General features: G+C 44.3%; 1 protein-coding gene across 1 annotated transcript in view; it reads right to left on the bottom strand.

Annotated features, from left to right (window-relative positions):
* Window positions 1-14,121, bottom strand: part of garre1 (granule associated Rac and RHOG effector 1) — a 32,548-nt gene that overhangs the window by 3,344 nt on the left and 15,083 nt on the right. The window contains exons 3-11 of the mRNA XM_030414218.1: window positions 8,433-8,645; window positions 7,522-7,662; window positions 7,189-7,284; window positions 6,785-6,946; window positions 6,410-6,568; window positions 4,440-4,537; window positions 3,501-3,626; window positions 2,234-3,339; window positions 308-473 (exon numbers count right to left, since the gene is read on the bottom strand). Of these exons, the coding sequence (XP_030270078.1) occupies window positions 308-473; window positions 2,234-3,339; window positions 3,501-3,626; window positions 4,440-4,537; window positions 6,410-6,568; window positions 6,785-6,946; window positions 7,189-7,284; window positions 7,522-7,662; window positions 8,433-8,645 (2,267 nt within the window). The remainder of the gene's footprint in view (window positions 1-307; window positions 474-2,233; window positions 3,340-3,500; window positions 3,627-4,439; window positions 4,538-6,409; window positions 6,569-6,784; window positions 6,947-7,188; window positions 7,285-7,521; window positions 7,663-8,432; window positions 8,646-14,121) is intronic.

Raw genomic sequence — 14,121 nt, 5'->3', positions numbered from 1 at the left:
GCTCAGCACTGTTGTGTACTATGAGCTTTAAATATCAGTTCAGCACTATACCGCTGCCCAAAGTATTCGCAGTATTGATTTCTCTTTTCCGCATTTAAAAAGGTGATTCCAGGAATAGAAAAAGTATAGAAAAAGATCTTTTGCACATGCCTACATGACACTATGCATTAGTCATGAGTTTGGTATTAATTCAACCTTTCGTTTTATTTAATTTCTATTTGTGTTTATGTTGTTTTCTCGTACAAAAGATGAGGAGCAGGCCGTTTTCTTCAAAGCAGTGGACCAGTGATGAAGAGCAGATACCTACCCCTCACTGTAGTACTCTGGGTGGGACCAGGTCCGGTGCTGCTCGTCAGGCATTGGCCAGTTGCTTCGCGGGTTGCTGGGGCGACGGATGTGCTGCACCTGCCGTTTCTGCTGCATGGCCTGACTGACGCCTGCGACATAACGTGCAAACTCCGGATCGGAGCCAACTGTGTGTGGAAAAGGGAGGATAAACACGACTGTGAGTTTCTGACACCCTCAGCTTTTCTCTTTCGCTCCCTGGAGCTCAATCCGTTTAAGCCAGACTGTCGACCATAGCAGAAAAATCACAATGGCTGTAAGTCAACTCTGCACAATAGGCCTCGACTGCGATCAAAAGAGTCTGCTGCACTGTAAAAATAGCAACTGACACAGGCTAAATGCAGCGTAAATCGCCAACGTACAGTCGCAGCTACATGTGGGGGGAAAAACAGCTGCTCATACTATCTGACCTACATTGATTATGATACTCGGATCAGCTCCAAAGATGTCTGAAATCTGCTCAAATGGGTTCAAGATTGCATATGAAAAGTTAATTATACATCGACTGGCAAGCGTGTCTTTAATAATTCTTTGTAATTTGCTCTCTTGACAGCACTACGGAGCGCTTTAGGCTAAAGACTTAAATAAGTAGATGCATCATTTATCCTGAATCATTACACTGCTTTGTTTTGATTTGATGATGTTGTCTTTGTACAGTGACCTCTTTATGTTGCTATGCACTGATGACTACAAACAAATAAACTTTTATGAGACACTAAAGATGTTCATTTAGATGAGTAACTTTTTTTATGTCAGCTGGACACCCACTACAAACATCTTAATGGTTTCAACTGGACACTTAGAGGGTTAGTCAGGACGTCCGCACCCTGTTATGAACATTAGTCTCCTGGTAGAGTGAACAACTAACTAATCATTGCATTGTAAGTCGTAAAAATATTGCTAAGCTGCTTTTTTTTTTCCATAATGAAGTGATTGTGTCAGCAAAGCTCCAGGCCTGACCCCCACCCTCACACTGCTGACATAACAGTCTGACCGAGGAGGACGGCAGGTCGAGACCAACGCTCCTATTTGGACGTCTCTTTGTGACCAACAGTTACCAACAGCCCACGGCTAAAACCTAGCTGTGACCTCTCGCAACACACTCACGATTCCATTCCATTTACGATTCATGATTTTATTTTTATTTCTTAAAGATCTGATTTCCTAAAAATCAACAGATCATCGGTTTTATGTCTCGACAACTGTCGTTTAAGTTTTCAAATTCTTTAAAATGATAGGGCTATTTTACAACATGAGCTTACCTTTGTCCTTGTGGCTTTCTGTGGAAAGGGTTAGGCAAGTTCAAACAGTATTCACCAAAGATAAAGATTCCAGAGAGTTGAGCAAAAAATACCCTTCAGTGGATCAACAACAAACAAGAAACGATGGAAATTCAGTTTTTTAAAAATGTCTGTTTCTCAAATCAAGAGTCAAGAGTAAACCCTCTTCCCAAGCAAGTCAATAAAGGATCTCTGAATTCTTTCCATTTCCAATCAATTGATTGGCTTTGTTTGCACGGGATAAGTGTCTGGAACTTAAGCGGCAGGCTACTGGTAAGCTAGCTGTGTCGCCTTTGAATTGATGGGGGGGGTTTGTTTCTTTTGACGGTGCAAGAAAGCGGGGGTGGAGATAAAAATGGAAGGCTCATTTAGATACATTTTTGATTAAGAACCGAAATCCTGACACATGTTCCTACAATTTCTGAATAATGCTGCTTGGAACATTTACAGCTTTACTTGACAGAGAAGAGTGCCGATATCTGATGTAACTACCTACTTTATTATTTATTATTATTTATTTGAATCCCAAAGTCTGGGACATCATCTACATAAATTGGGTGTGAATTTGTGGATTACTTCATATTTTTGGATGTGGATCTGGATCTCACCTGCTGGGTCAAAGGGCAGCGTGTCTCCCAGGACTCCGAACACTCCTTCACTCTGGTCCCTGTTTGGCCAAGTATTGTTGCGGGGCCCCTGCGGCTTCTGGCCCAGCATCTCGGACACGACACTGTCCATGTAGGTGCTGACCAGGCCCAGACTGTACAGATCTGAGCTCAGATCCGGCAGACCGGGAGAGCCCCACTGCCCGATTGGACCCAGGGGAGACAGTCCTGCTGGGGGGCCTTGCGGTGGGGGCTGTTGCCCAGAGGTGCCGAGCCACTTGCTTGCCACTCTCTGCTGTGGCAGGACCTGTGGTGGGGTCTGCTGAGGAGGAAGCTGAGGAGGAGGTGGCTGCTGCTGACTGATAGGCTGCAGGAGGTGCTGGTAGTACTGCAGGGCCTGTGGAGAGGGCTGTTGAGGTGGAGGAGGGGGCTGCTGCTGCTGCTGGGGTTGTTGTTGCTGCGGAGGAGGTGGTTGAGGTTGTGGCTGAGGCTGCTGCTTCTGCACAGCCTGGGGCTGGGGCTGGGGCTGGGACAAGGTCTGAGCTGGGGGCTGCAGGGCGTTGTGAGAGATCGATTGAGACGTTGGCGGAGGTCCACTCGGAGGCTTCAGCTCGGCAGGGTTTGCAGATGCCACAGAGTTCCTCCTTTTGACCAGGGGCGAAGCCTGCTGGGATTTTCCCATGTTGAATCCTGAGAGAAAGTCGATGACATCCTGCATCTCTTGGTCAGTCGGCAGGTTCATCCCCTGGTCCTCGCACACGGAGCCGTTGGCCAGCTGGCTTTGCTGGGTAGAGTCGGGGGTGCAGGACAGGCTGCCCATCTGCAGGATGCTGTGCAGCCTCCCGTCACTGTGACCCAGGCTCTTGGCTTTGTCCTCAGAGCTACTGGATGTTAGCATGCTGCGAGATGGCGTGCTAGGGATGGAGTAACTGCCCCCGCTATTAGAGCTGGATGACACTTTCTTGGTAAACTTGGAAGTCAGCTTGGATATAGTTTTGGGCAATCCACTGGAGGTCTTGGAGGTGGTGCCTGGAGCCAGGTCTGCCTGAGCGCAGTACTCTGGGATCTCCCGCTGCAGCTGGATCTGAATCGTGGGCAGGGCTTGCTCTCTTTTGAAGGGAGGAGAGAGACAGGTTTTTAATCACTAATATTAAAAGTAATCTGAATGCATTTGACTTGGATCAAATCAATCAAATGAGCCAAGATTAAAAAAACAAATAATGTTTCCTGTATACTAAGATACAGCTGTTATTATTTAACATTCACTCACTTTCTCTCCTTCCACCTGTTGATGTCAAACACTGCTGTGTACAGCACGTCTACAAGACCAAGTGTCTTCTCTGGGTCCAAGCTCCGCTGGAGCAGGGACATAGTGGCTGGGTCCTCCTTCAGACACCTGAAGTGTACACACACACACACATACACACACACACATACAGACACACACATACAGACACACACATGACATGGCAGGACAGGACATGAACACCAAATCTGAATGTTTTGCACACAAAAGCCCAGGTGCATTTCCCGTAAGAAGAATACGTGACAACTGCTATTCATAAACAAGAAAAGAAGAGCCAAACACAACCTGTCAGGCTTTAGTGTATTCATCGCAGCCACATCTCAGCTGCGCAGAGGTGGAAATACAAAAACGCACGTCCTTACCTTGATTCTGATTCAAAGTCGCACCATCTTACCACAACTGACAACTATAATACAGTTTGTGAAGAGAACTGCTTCCCTTTCCTCAACCTTGGGCTGCTCCAAACCACAATGACGCTTCTATTTTCTTGTGTCAAAATTCAAGATGTTAACACTTTTGCTACAACTTCTCTGAATACTGACTGTGAAACCCAGCACAGGGCATAAAATAATGGCAGTACCTTAGAATAGTAACATGCTACTGAAGTATACAAATGCAATGGGTCTAAGCAGTTCTGTCTTATCTCCCATTTCTGACTGTGTACATAATATTTACACATGTGACTTGTCTGTTCATCCTGCTACACGTACATTCTGTTGTGTGCACAAAACCACGTGATCAAATATTGGTTCATGCAACTTTACCTATGAAATAATGAGATTAGTGTTCACATGTTACATTACTTTTTTTTTTAATTGTCGGGGAAAAACAACAAGACTGAGCAGGAAAGTTTCACAGTTGAATGACTACTTCCTCTAAAACAAAGTCTCTTGATGTGCTTACCATGTGGAGGGAACCTGCACCACCACCTTGGATCCCTCAAGAGTGATCTGTGGAGCGTAGGCCTCCTTGTTCTCAATCTGGGCTGTATCAACAACCACCTGTTGGGACACAGAAACACACCTAGATAAGCATCTCCTGACAGAGTAGGTTTAATGTAGAGCCCTTTATTTCCTCATTGTCAATTCTGCTTGTGCAAGGAACCCACAAAGGATTACAGCAGACTGTCTGAGTAGTTTACACACACACACACACACACAGCAAACTAAAACGATTTCTCCCTGTGTCATGCAACTCAACACAACTGACATGGACTTGAAACAAAACACAGTCAGATTCAGCCCTAGTGCCAGGGCCAAAAGCTTTTCATTGGTGTTCGGCATTCATTTCCCAGAGAGGCAGTTCAAGGTGAGGAAACCAAACGCATTCAGTCAGCCAGTGACAACAAACAGGCCAGCCTTCCTGCCTGCTGCTGCAGCTAGTCAAATTTATTTGCCAGTTCTTTGAAAGTGGCCTTGGCTCCTCGACATCCACGCAGCTGGGTCACAAAGAGGGAGGGAAGGCGGGAGGAGTCTGTTTCCTGGATTGCAGGAAGTTACCCTATTGTTGTTTTTGAAAAAAAAAAGAAAAAAGCAGGTGTATCCTCGGAAACCCCTGGCTACCCATGTGAGAGAGCCAAGCACACGCACAGTCCGTCAGCCATGGTGGCGAAAACACATACGACACAAGGTCACTGGGGTCGGGGAGGTGGAGGAGCAACAGCAAAATTAGAAATGATCGACTTCTTCAAGGGAAATGGGAGTCGCTGGTGAGAAATGTTTCCAGGAACGACAGCAGAACAGACGGACAAATGGTGAATCTACCAGTGAGCTTAAAAGGAAACAGGGAGGTGAAAGACTGTGTGTGTGTGTCGGGAGGTAGGAATAGTGCATGACAGTGAGTGTATGATGAGTTTACGAATATGCAAGTGTGGAGACGATACGAAGTGTGAGTGTGTGTGTGTGTGTGTGTGTGTCTATGTATGCTGCCGTGTGATCTATGCGTGATCTATTTAGAGTTGAGTGGCCACGGGTTCAGATAAGGAGTTAATGCAAAGCGCTCATCCATCATCCAGGGATTGTTTTACAGTTAGCACGGCGCTGGCAGGGCTGGATGGGAACACTGCTTCAGCTTGACATACAAAAACAGTGCAGACCACACAGAGGAAATAAACATCGGAGCATAAACACTCTGGTGTTACTCAGAGGAGAGTCCTGCCGCTGACCCTCCCTCCCCGTGACTCTCCTTTTCATACGGAGGAGGGAGTGAGTGTGTGTGTGTGTGGGGGGGGGAGTCGTGTTTGCAGATCCACCCAGGCGAGCCCATCCTTCACCCACATGCTGCAGGAATGTTTCTTCTCTTTTGTGTCTCTCTGGTGTTTGTTTACACCTCTCGGCCGCCTCAAAGCGAGCCGACAGATCTCCTCATCTCCATTACAAATCTGACAAACAATGGGATGCAAGGTGCCAAACCCACGGACGCACAAAAGGAGAGCACTCGGTAACTTAAGCAGACGTGTCAGTGAAGAACAACAGGCCTGTTCTCGTTAGCGTGCCGCCTCCTCTCCACTGCTGTGTAGTATCAACTACACTGTGGTGATGGATGTGTTAACAAGAGCAAAATACTGAATGAGGGTCCAACAGAGAACTTTCACCACTGTTTACTGTTTCTTTATCTAAATCTTGCTCAAACTAAAAAAAAACAATATATATATATATATGAAAAGCATTATTTTTTTGCTTTTTCTTTTAACAAATACAAAAGAATTGTGCTTAATAGCATCAAATGCTACCCGCTGTTATTCTCACTTTAATCTTGTTCTGACATAAGCGATAAGGTAAATGAAAACTGTTAAAATCATAAAAATCCATCCTCATTTCTTTGAGAGATACAGTTTTATAGTGACCGCCCTGGTCTGCAGCATTTCTACTCACCAGACCAGCCTGAGCAAACAGCAGCTGGACAGCTGTCTTGCAGGCTCCTCTCCAACTGGATGGGCAGACTTGGTTGAGGACCTCGGTGACGGGAGAGTCGTCCCTCGGGGTCACTCCGTTCTGGCCCAGCGCTTCCTTAATGAGCTGCAGCATTGTGTGCTGAGGAGACAAAACACAAGCAGTCTGCCATCACTGTCTGCTGATGTTACAATACAGATGCCATAAACAGCAACTACAGCTATCACTAGTCTGGTTGACTACGGAGGTTATAACTCACAACAAAAGCGATCTTTCAACCCAAAAAAGGTTGTGACTTTAACCCTTTTTTTAGTAACCAACAGTCAAACAGCTGACCGGCTGATTCAGGGTCCATACCGTTTTCAGTTTGAGGTTTTCAGCCGCTGACTCGTTGAAGGACACTCCTTTGAGGAAATGTGAGCCGATCTGTACAGGGATGGTGGGCAGCTCGCACTGGATGGGCTGGGAGGTGGTCTGCATCCTGCCCGCCTGCTGGGCCTCCGCCTCGCTGCAGCAGCACTGCACACACAAACGCACACACACACGTCAACAGTGCAAAACAGAAAAAGAAACATTGATATACAACATATACATTAAGGAAAGGAAAGGAAAAACCAACAGCCTTTAGGGAGAATCTGCCTGATTTAAAGAATCAAAAATCTACAGTTGTATTGTCCTGTTATATTGTAGATTACTAGACTTTCCTTACTCATCCCATTAATCTTTTAAGATTTTTACCGACTCTTTGAGAGTAAACGCACCTGTAAGGCTGCCTCCACAGCTTTGGGGTTAAGATGAAAGCCAGCCTTCAGTGCGTACTCACTGTGGCCCAGGCTCTCCAGCGCTGCTTTGTAGGCCTGGAAGTAGAGAGAAAACATGACCAGCTATCAGTCCAAGATTACTCACATCACAAGGAACAAAAGGTTTTATTCCTACCACTTCCCTGGTAATGCAGTTTCATAAATGACACCATAAAGTTCCACCCTGATTATGAAATCAAATTGCTTGAAATTTCAGGATTAATCTAAATCTACAAGCCACAGCAGTAACAGTACTAGTCTTCCCTACACCGGTCTTTGGGGTGGTTACTGTACCTGTAAAGCACTGTCAATCTTTATGTTGAGGTCCTTCAGCTGGTGTTCAGGGATGGTGGTGTTGTTGGAGCAGAAGAGCTGCTGAACCTGGATGCCTGCCAGGCAGCCATCCTGTCCTCTCTCCCTCAGCCTCGCCATAGCCTGAGGGCACAGCAGAGTACTGGGTCAGAGTGTAAGCGGGAGCATCTAACTACTACAGCACAGTCTCACAGAGGAATGCAAGGAATACCCGAGAGTAAGTGGACTGTACTGCAAAATTAGAAGATCAACATTTCAAAAAAGAGATTTCCAAATGTTCTTAAACGACAAAACATAGATAAAAGGGTGTTTTTTTTTTAAAGGATAGCAGGAGGTTTTACTGGCAATCCGTTCTCAAATACTACCAAAAAGAAAAACAGATGTTAAGAACAGGGAAATACAACGTTTGAGATGATATATAGCATGTGTGGAGATTCTGAAAGAGAGTCCTGGCCGCCACCCTCTGCCTAAACGCTCCCCCAGCCTCATTCTAACAGGGTCCATCGAGGCCTGTCCCCTCCAGGCCCAATGGTCTGCATGCCAGGGCTTAACAGATCAATCAACCTACTATTCTTCTCTCTGGCTCACTTTATACAACAGAGCTCAAAATGGGCCAGTGGGGCTGATTAGTTTGGGGATTAGTCAGGTCCTCTTACAAAACTGCCTCCTTTACATGGGCTGAGGTTTAGAGGGGTACAGAACAAATCACTGCGGGTTCACAGACAAACTGCAGCCCAAAAAAGAGGAAATAGGAAATTGAGGCTGGAAATTGTAACCGGCGGTATTTCTAAGGAATGTGGAACAAGACAGCTTTTCACCTCACACAGACAAAACCCCATATTTCCGAGGCCCAGACCAGGAAGTGTTCCTGGGGGCGCCCTGTGGCTGCATACCTGGGCTGCACCTTTCCATGAGCGCGAGGCTTCCTCCAGCTCTGTGAGAGGCCCGAGGTCGGAGCTTTGGGAGCGGGCGTTGGCGCAGCGCTCCTGGGCCTGGGCAAGAGCCTCTGCCAGGCAGGACTGGGCCACAGGCTGGACCTTCTGCAAAGCCTGTGATAGAAACTGGAAATGGACCTGCATTACCGTGAGGAAGCACCGACCCAGCACCTGGAAAGAGACGACAGAGATGACTGTTACAACATACCCGATTCTTAGAATGCTAGAGTACGTGTGTCATGACGTTCGACACACCAAACAATATGGACGCCCGCAGGCTATGAAACAAACATGTATGTCCACATGCCTCAGTGACTGGTTAAACAACCAAAGAACAACTAACTTCTTGTGGTATTTTGCTAACAAAGTGAGCTTCTGTTGTTGTTTCATTTTCCGGACCTTGAGGACAGAGGACACCAGGCTTGACAGATAAAGTGCAACTGTTGTGGTGTATAATTGGTAAGAAACATAAACTTCTTCATTCACTTAGATAAATATTACTCATCACAAGTCCTGGTATTTCCCTTGGAATGAGCTGCAGTAGCCTATGATACTAAAAAGAAGTAATTACAGAGTACATTTTCATAGAATAATCATTAATTGTTGCACTCAAGTATATCACGTTTTTTTGTTGCCGGCATATCACATGAATTATATCAGCAGATTGTTTTCAGATGGGCTCCTTTTAAAAACAATAATAAAAGTGATCCAGTGCGAAAAAACTAAAAGAATGAGAATGACAACACCTGGAGCGTTCTCATCCTCCCACATGATACTCGATTATATTTTCGTCCGTTGGATAAACGAGATCTTGTTGTGTCATCTCATCTTTCGAAAACATTTGTGCGACTTGTTTTGGGACGGTTTGCCACAAAACGCACCATAATAGTAAAGCTGCCCTAAAAATCTGACAGTCAAGGTTGTGTCAAGAAGCACAAATGAGTGTAGATCTTTCAAAATAAAATAGAAAATTTGCAAATTCCATTTGACTCAACGTGTGCATAGGTTTGCATTTATGATCAACTGCATGCAGATATCAAATATCTGAGAATGAGTACAGTGTGTATTTGTATTTGCAAGCCAAAGACAGACGGAGAACATACTGGATTGAAGCATGTCTGTGTGAAAGAGGGAGAGAGGGAACGTTTGTCAATATAAACTTTAAGACTGTAGAAATAAACAAAATGAAGTGAAACAAAATTGGTCATCGGAGTAGAAACTCTGTTTCTCGGTAGAGAAAACCGTAGCATCCCAGGGGGAAAGGGGAAACTTCTACTGTCCTTTCCAAGGTATAGATTTGTGGTTTTATAGTGATCAACAGATTTTCTCATTGTTGTCTCAGTCACAGCTTATTCAGTGTTTATCAAAACATGTATTTATCTAATCTAAACTAGTTATAGTAATTATATTGAGTAGGATTAGGGGTAATTTCGAATGTAATCATGAAAAAAAGTTGAATGTCCGTGTGTGTGTGTGTGTGTGTGTTTGTTTGGTGAGAGAAAAGTCCAAACTTGGAGGGTGTTTGTTGTCCGGCTTGCAAAATAAGAGAAACAGGACACCACAGGCTCCACCATGGTCACAGGGTTTTCTTTTTCAGCTACCTGCTGAAAATATCTCAGGGGGGGAGGCTGAGTTGTAAAGACAGAAATATGCTGCTGCTGCTGTCTGACGGCAGACGGGAACAACAGGACGCAGCTACATTCATTCTTCCAAGCCACACTTCATGGAGACCAAAACCAAACTGTGGCACGAAACCTCAACTTGTTTTCATAACGACTATAACACAGGAAGTGATGGTAAATCCATCATCCTCTATGGAGTGTTTTGAGTCATGACTGGGCCTTTGACACTGTGGAGAAACGGTGACATGTGAATTATCTAATTGCTAATGGTAGCAGGCCCATCCTAAAAAACAGAACATCAAAAAGTCTTTTTCCCTTTCCACAAATTATCCTCCGAAGACCATGAATGTCTCGAGATAATACATTTTTTTGTGCCAGAGGAAAAGTCAAGGGATCACCAGAGTTAGTAGGAAATATATCACCTGGGGACCATGAATAGCTGTACGAGGAAAAGTTGAGAGATTGTGTCAGAGAAAAGTTGGACCTGCTGCTGATGCTAGAGGAAATGTCAGAGCACTGTGAAAGTAATCCGAAGCAAATTGAATTTTAATGCGTCCAATACCTGTCAAGATATTTTCGGTGAATACTGAAGCGGTGGAGCAATCGACCGACACTGCCGTCAGTACAGCCGTCCTTCAAGCGTTAGTAAACACCAGCTGTAAAATGTGTCTTTAAACTCAGACCTGTGGAGGGGTGATATACTTCTTATCCCTTCACCTACTCTGAGCTTTCTCTGGGAGGCTTCATAAACACAGGCCCAGATCCAGTGTGTGCGCCAGATGAGAAATTCCTCCGCCTGCTGTTGACGTTGGGCAGCTTATCAGAACTCAATCACTCAACGACGACTTAGTGTGTATGCAAAGTCGGCAAATAATAGATAACAGAAGGCACATATAGCCCGATAATGAAGCTTGGACACAATCCATGACACGGTCAAACAATCCAACTAAAATCAAACCGCAGTGAAACCCTAATGAAGACCATACAATAGCATGAGCACTGACAATGAGATCAAATGCAACTCAAAGTGTTAGAGCAGTCATCTACAATAACCGAGTGGGGAAAAGAATGAGGCCATGGCTACAGCACGAGATAATGGATAACACATGTGATTGGCTCTGCAGTATCCCACACAGTCATGGAAAATATGAGAAATAAGAGTGTAGCAGAGCCAAGATTTCTACGTTGGGCCCCTCTCAAGGCCCAAACAAGGCGAATCGTGAACCAATCAACATTTGTACGTCTATTTTCTGAGAACACCTGCACTGTACTACGAAAGTGGAGAGATCTAGACCTCTTCTAGAGACAGGGAGGGTGAGGCTGTTATAATAACCAGATGGTCTTGTCATGTTGCACCGCTGCCTGATCTGCAAATAAACCAAACATCCTAGCATGGTTGGTTAAAGTCTCGAGTCTTTTGCTGGCTCAGTCTCGCTTCTTTTTCCAATACTTTTTCTGGGTCTCTGCTTTTATACAATAACTTCAGGAAAACAAGAAGGTCACGATTGCCTTACCCCTGAATTTCTTCACTTACAGTCTAACTGATTTAATGTGGAACTTGAAAGTCAGCGTGGATTGAATTCCATCAGCTGATTAAGCAGGTGTAAAAAAAAAAAATAATAATTGTATCTCCTAGTTTGGTTTAAGTATGGCTTTTCTTCTTCTCTTGACGAGGCCAAAATGTATGGTGAGCCTCTTTTTAGACTAACTCCTGTTAGTTCATGTTTGTACTTTTCTATGGTCCTCCCACTCCAATTTTGTCTCTTTCGACAATACATAATTAAAACCAACCAAGGCGTAACTCCTACAACCAAATACATCACGTGTTTCACGTAAACCAGATGAAGCCCTCATATGATATGGCCAGATTGCATTAACAATCCAGTGACTGTATGAACATTTTTTTTTTTAAAAAAACACACCACGAGTGTTTTTAACAGCTGAAGACAAAGGGGTCGTTTTTCAAATGTGTTTCCAATGTGCACGGGTCACCTTGGAGAACCTATGCAGTCATCTGACCAGAGCAGCCATGAAGGTTTCTCTGGTTGTGGAGACTTCTCTGTCTGCCTCTGGTCCTCACTCTGTGGTTTAAACTTACAAGCTCGGCAAACGGCCTCTAAACAAACCGTGACATTTTCATGCATATTTGGCAGTGTAGTCACTCTGGGCAGCCAGGGAGCCGGGCTCCGATTTGGAAAAAAGAAGTGGTTTGTTTTGCAGACGGCATTGACCTGAACTTCTGGGGGCTCTTGGTAAGAAAAAAAAAAAAAAAAAAAAACTAAAAAAAGGGGGGCAAAAGAAAGAAAGAGGAGAGGGAGACTTGAGCTCAGGAACACAAGGGGAAAAGCTTCACATACCACAACTCCCCAAACTCAGAAACGCATTTAGTTCGTTCTGAAGACCTCATAATACATCCAGCTGCCAAACAGCATTCCTCGACTCATGCAGACAAAGGAAAATCCCTTTTACAGTCACAAATACATCACACTGTAAGGGACCGTCTCAATTAGCAGCAACTATTGCGCACTACGTCGAAACAAGTTCGAGTGTATGTACGCGGAAGCCTCTTGTACATAGTAGTATAGATATTAGTCAAAAAGCCATGCTCTACTTGAGTGAACACACACTATCCCATAGATGACTAGTCTCAAAGCCTTTTGCGATTAAATCAATTATAGCTGTACGTGACGATATTTTTACCGCTTGATCTTCTCCAGCTTTCATTGATATATTGATTGTTAAAACCATCTTTCTATGGGTTTCTGTCCAGCTAATCATAACAACTAGTAATCAATAATAATTTGTGACATTCTACCTTGGCAAACACAGCCCTACAACAGTTAAAACGTTCAAGAACATTCAGTACTGAATACAAACGTCTTGTGGGATTACAATAATTCTCTTTCTGTGCCATTTCACCTCGCTATTTTTGGTTCATGTGTAACTTTACCAACATAATATTATTGTGTACGTGCAGCGTTTTCTCAAAGGTTAATACAACTAACACACTCAAATACCGCCATTGTAAGATGAAGTATTAATGTGTTTCCTTCTGTGCTTTAACAAACGTACCCTTTATGCACAGGGCCAGACAGCAAGTGTGAGCGCCAAGCCATGCGGTCTAAACTTTCACAGACTTGGGCTTCCTCTAATATTCATCTGTGCATATCCACGACCACAGAGAGTCAGATTTACTGACTGCGGTGCAAAAGTGTTTCCTGTTTTGGGCTCAGCCACATCCACTGAGGTCCTGCTGCCCCTCCAGTGTCTTGGCCGCAACCATGTACTCGCTCGCTGCTACATGCTAAAGGATTAAAGAAACACTAATAACTCCAAATATCTCTGCGTAACACTGGAGCGTTTCACCTAACGGAGTCACTTGCAGCACATTGCTACAGAGTCAGAAAAGTGGAAAATTATTCTTTGTTCAAATCCTTAAAATGTATTTCTAATTCGCACTAAGTGGCAGATATACATCGACAGGTGGAACGGAGACATTCAGGTGTCGCAAAGAGGAATTTGACAATGTAGGTAAATTGCAAAATATATTTATTCAATCATTTTCCATTGTGTTTGGGGTTTGTCAATGCCCTGCAGTATTTATTTTGTACACTGACAGTTGAAAGTGTGTGAGTTTGTATCTGTGGACTTTGTTTTATCATCTTATCATCTTTTATCCTCAACAAACATTTATTGTTTGATGTCTTTTTTTGGTCTGCAATTTTGAATTTCTTTCTCGTATCCCAGTAACTATTGACCTCAAGTCCCAATTTAATCATACTTTAATTAACTGCAAGTCTCCATTTGCTGCCACAAGACAACAGTTAAAGACATCTTCTCCTAATTTGTGGTATAGGAATATATCCACACAGGGAGGTCTACAGGCCCACAACTGTGTATTTAATGGAATAAATAAGCAGATGCAGTAATCATAAGGATGGATGGGGTTTTAGGCCGGGGCTGCTTGGGTGTGGTGTACAGCTGAAAATACAGCTACTTGATGCAGATGGCACCCACATGAGATC

Source organism: Sparus aurata, chromosome 4 (genome assembly GCF_900880675.1).
Source record: "Sparus aurata chromosome 4, fSpaAur1.1, whole genome shotgun sequence".
In the NCBI taxonomy this organism is placed as follows: domain Eukaryota; kingdom Metazoa; phylum Chordata; class Actinopteri; order Spariformes; family Sparidae; genus Sparus; species Sparus aurata.
This window is presented reverse-complemented; position numbering and strand designations above follow the sequence as displayed.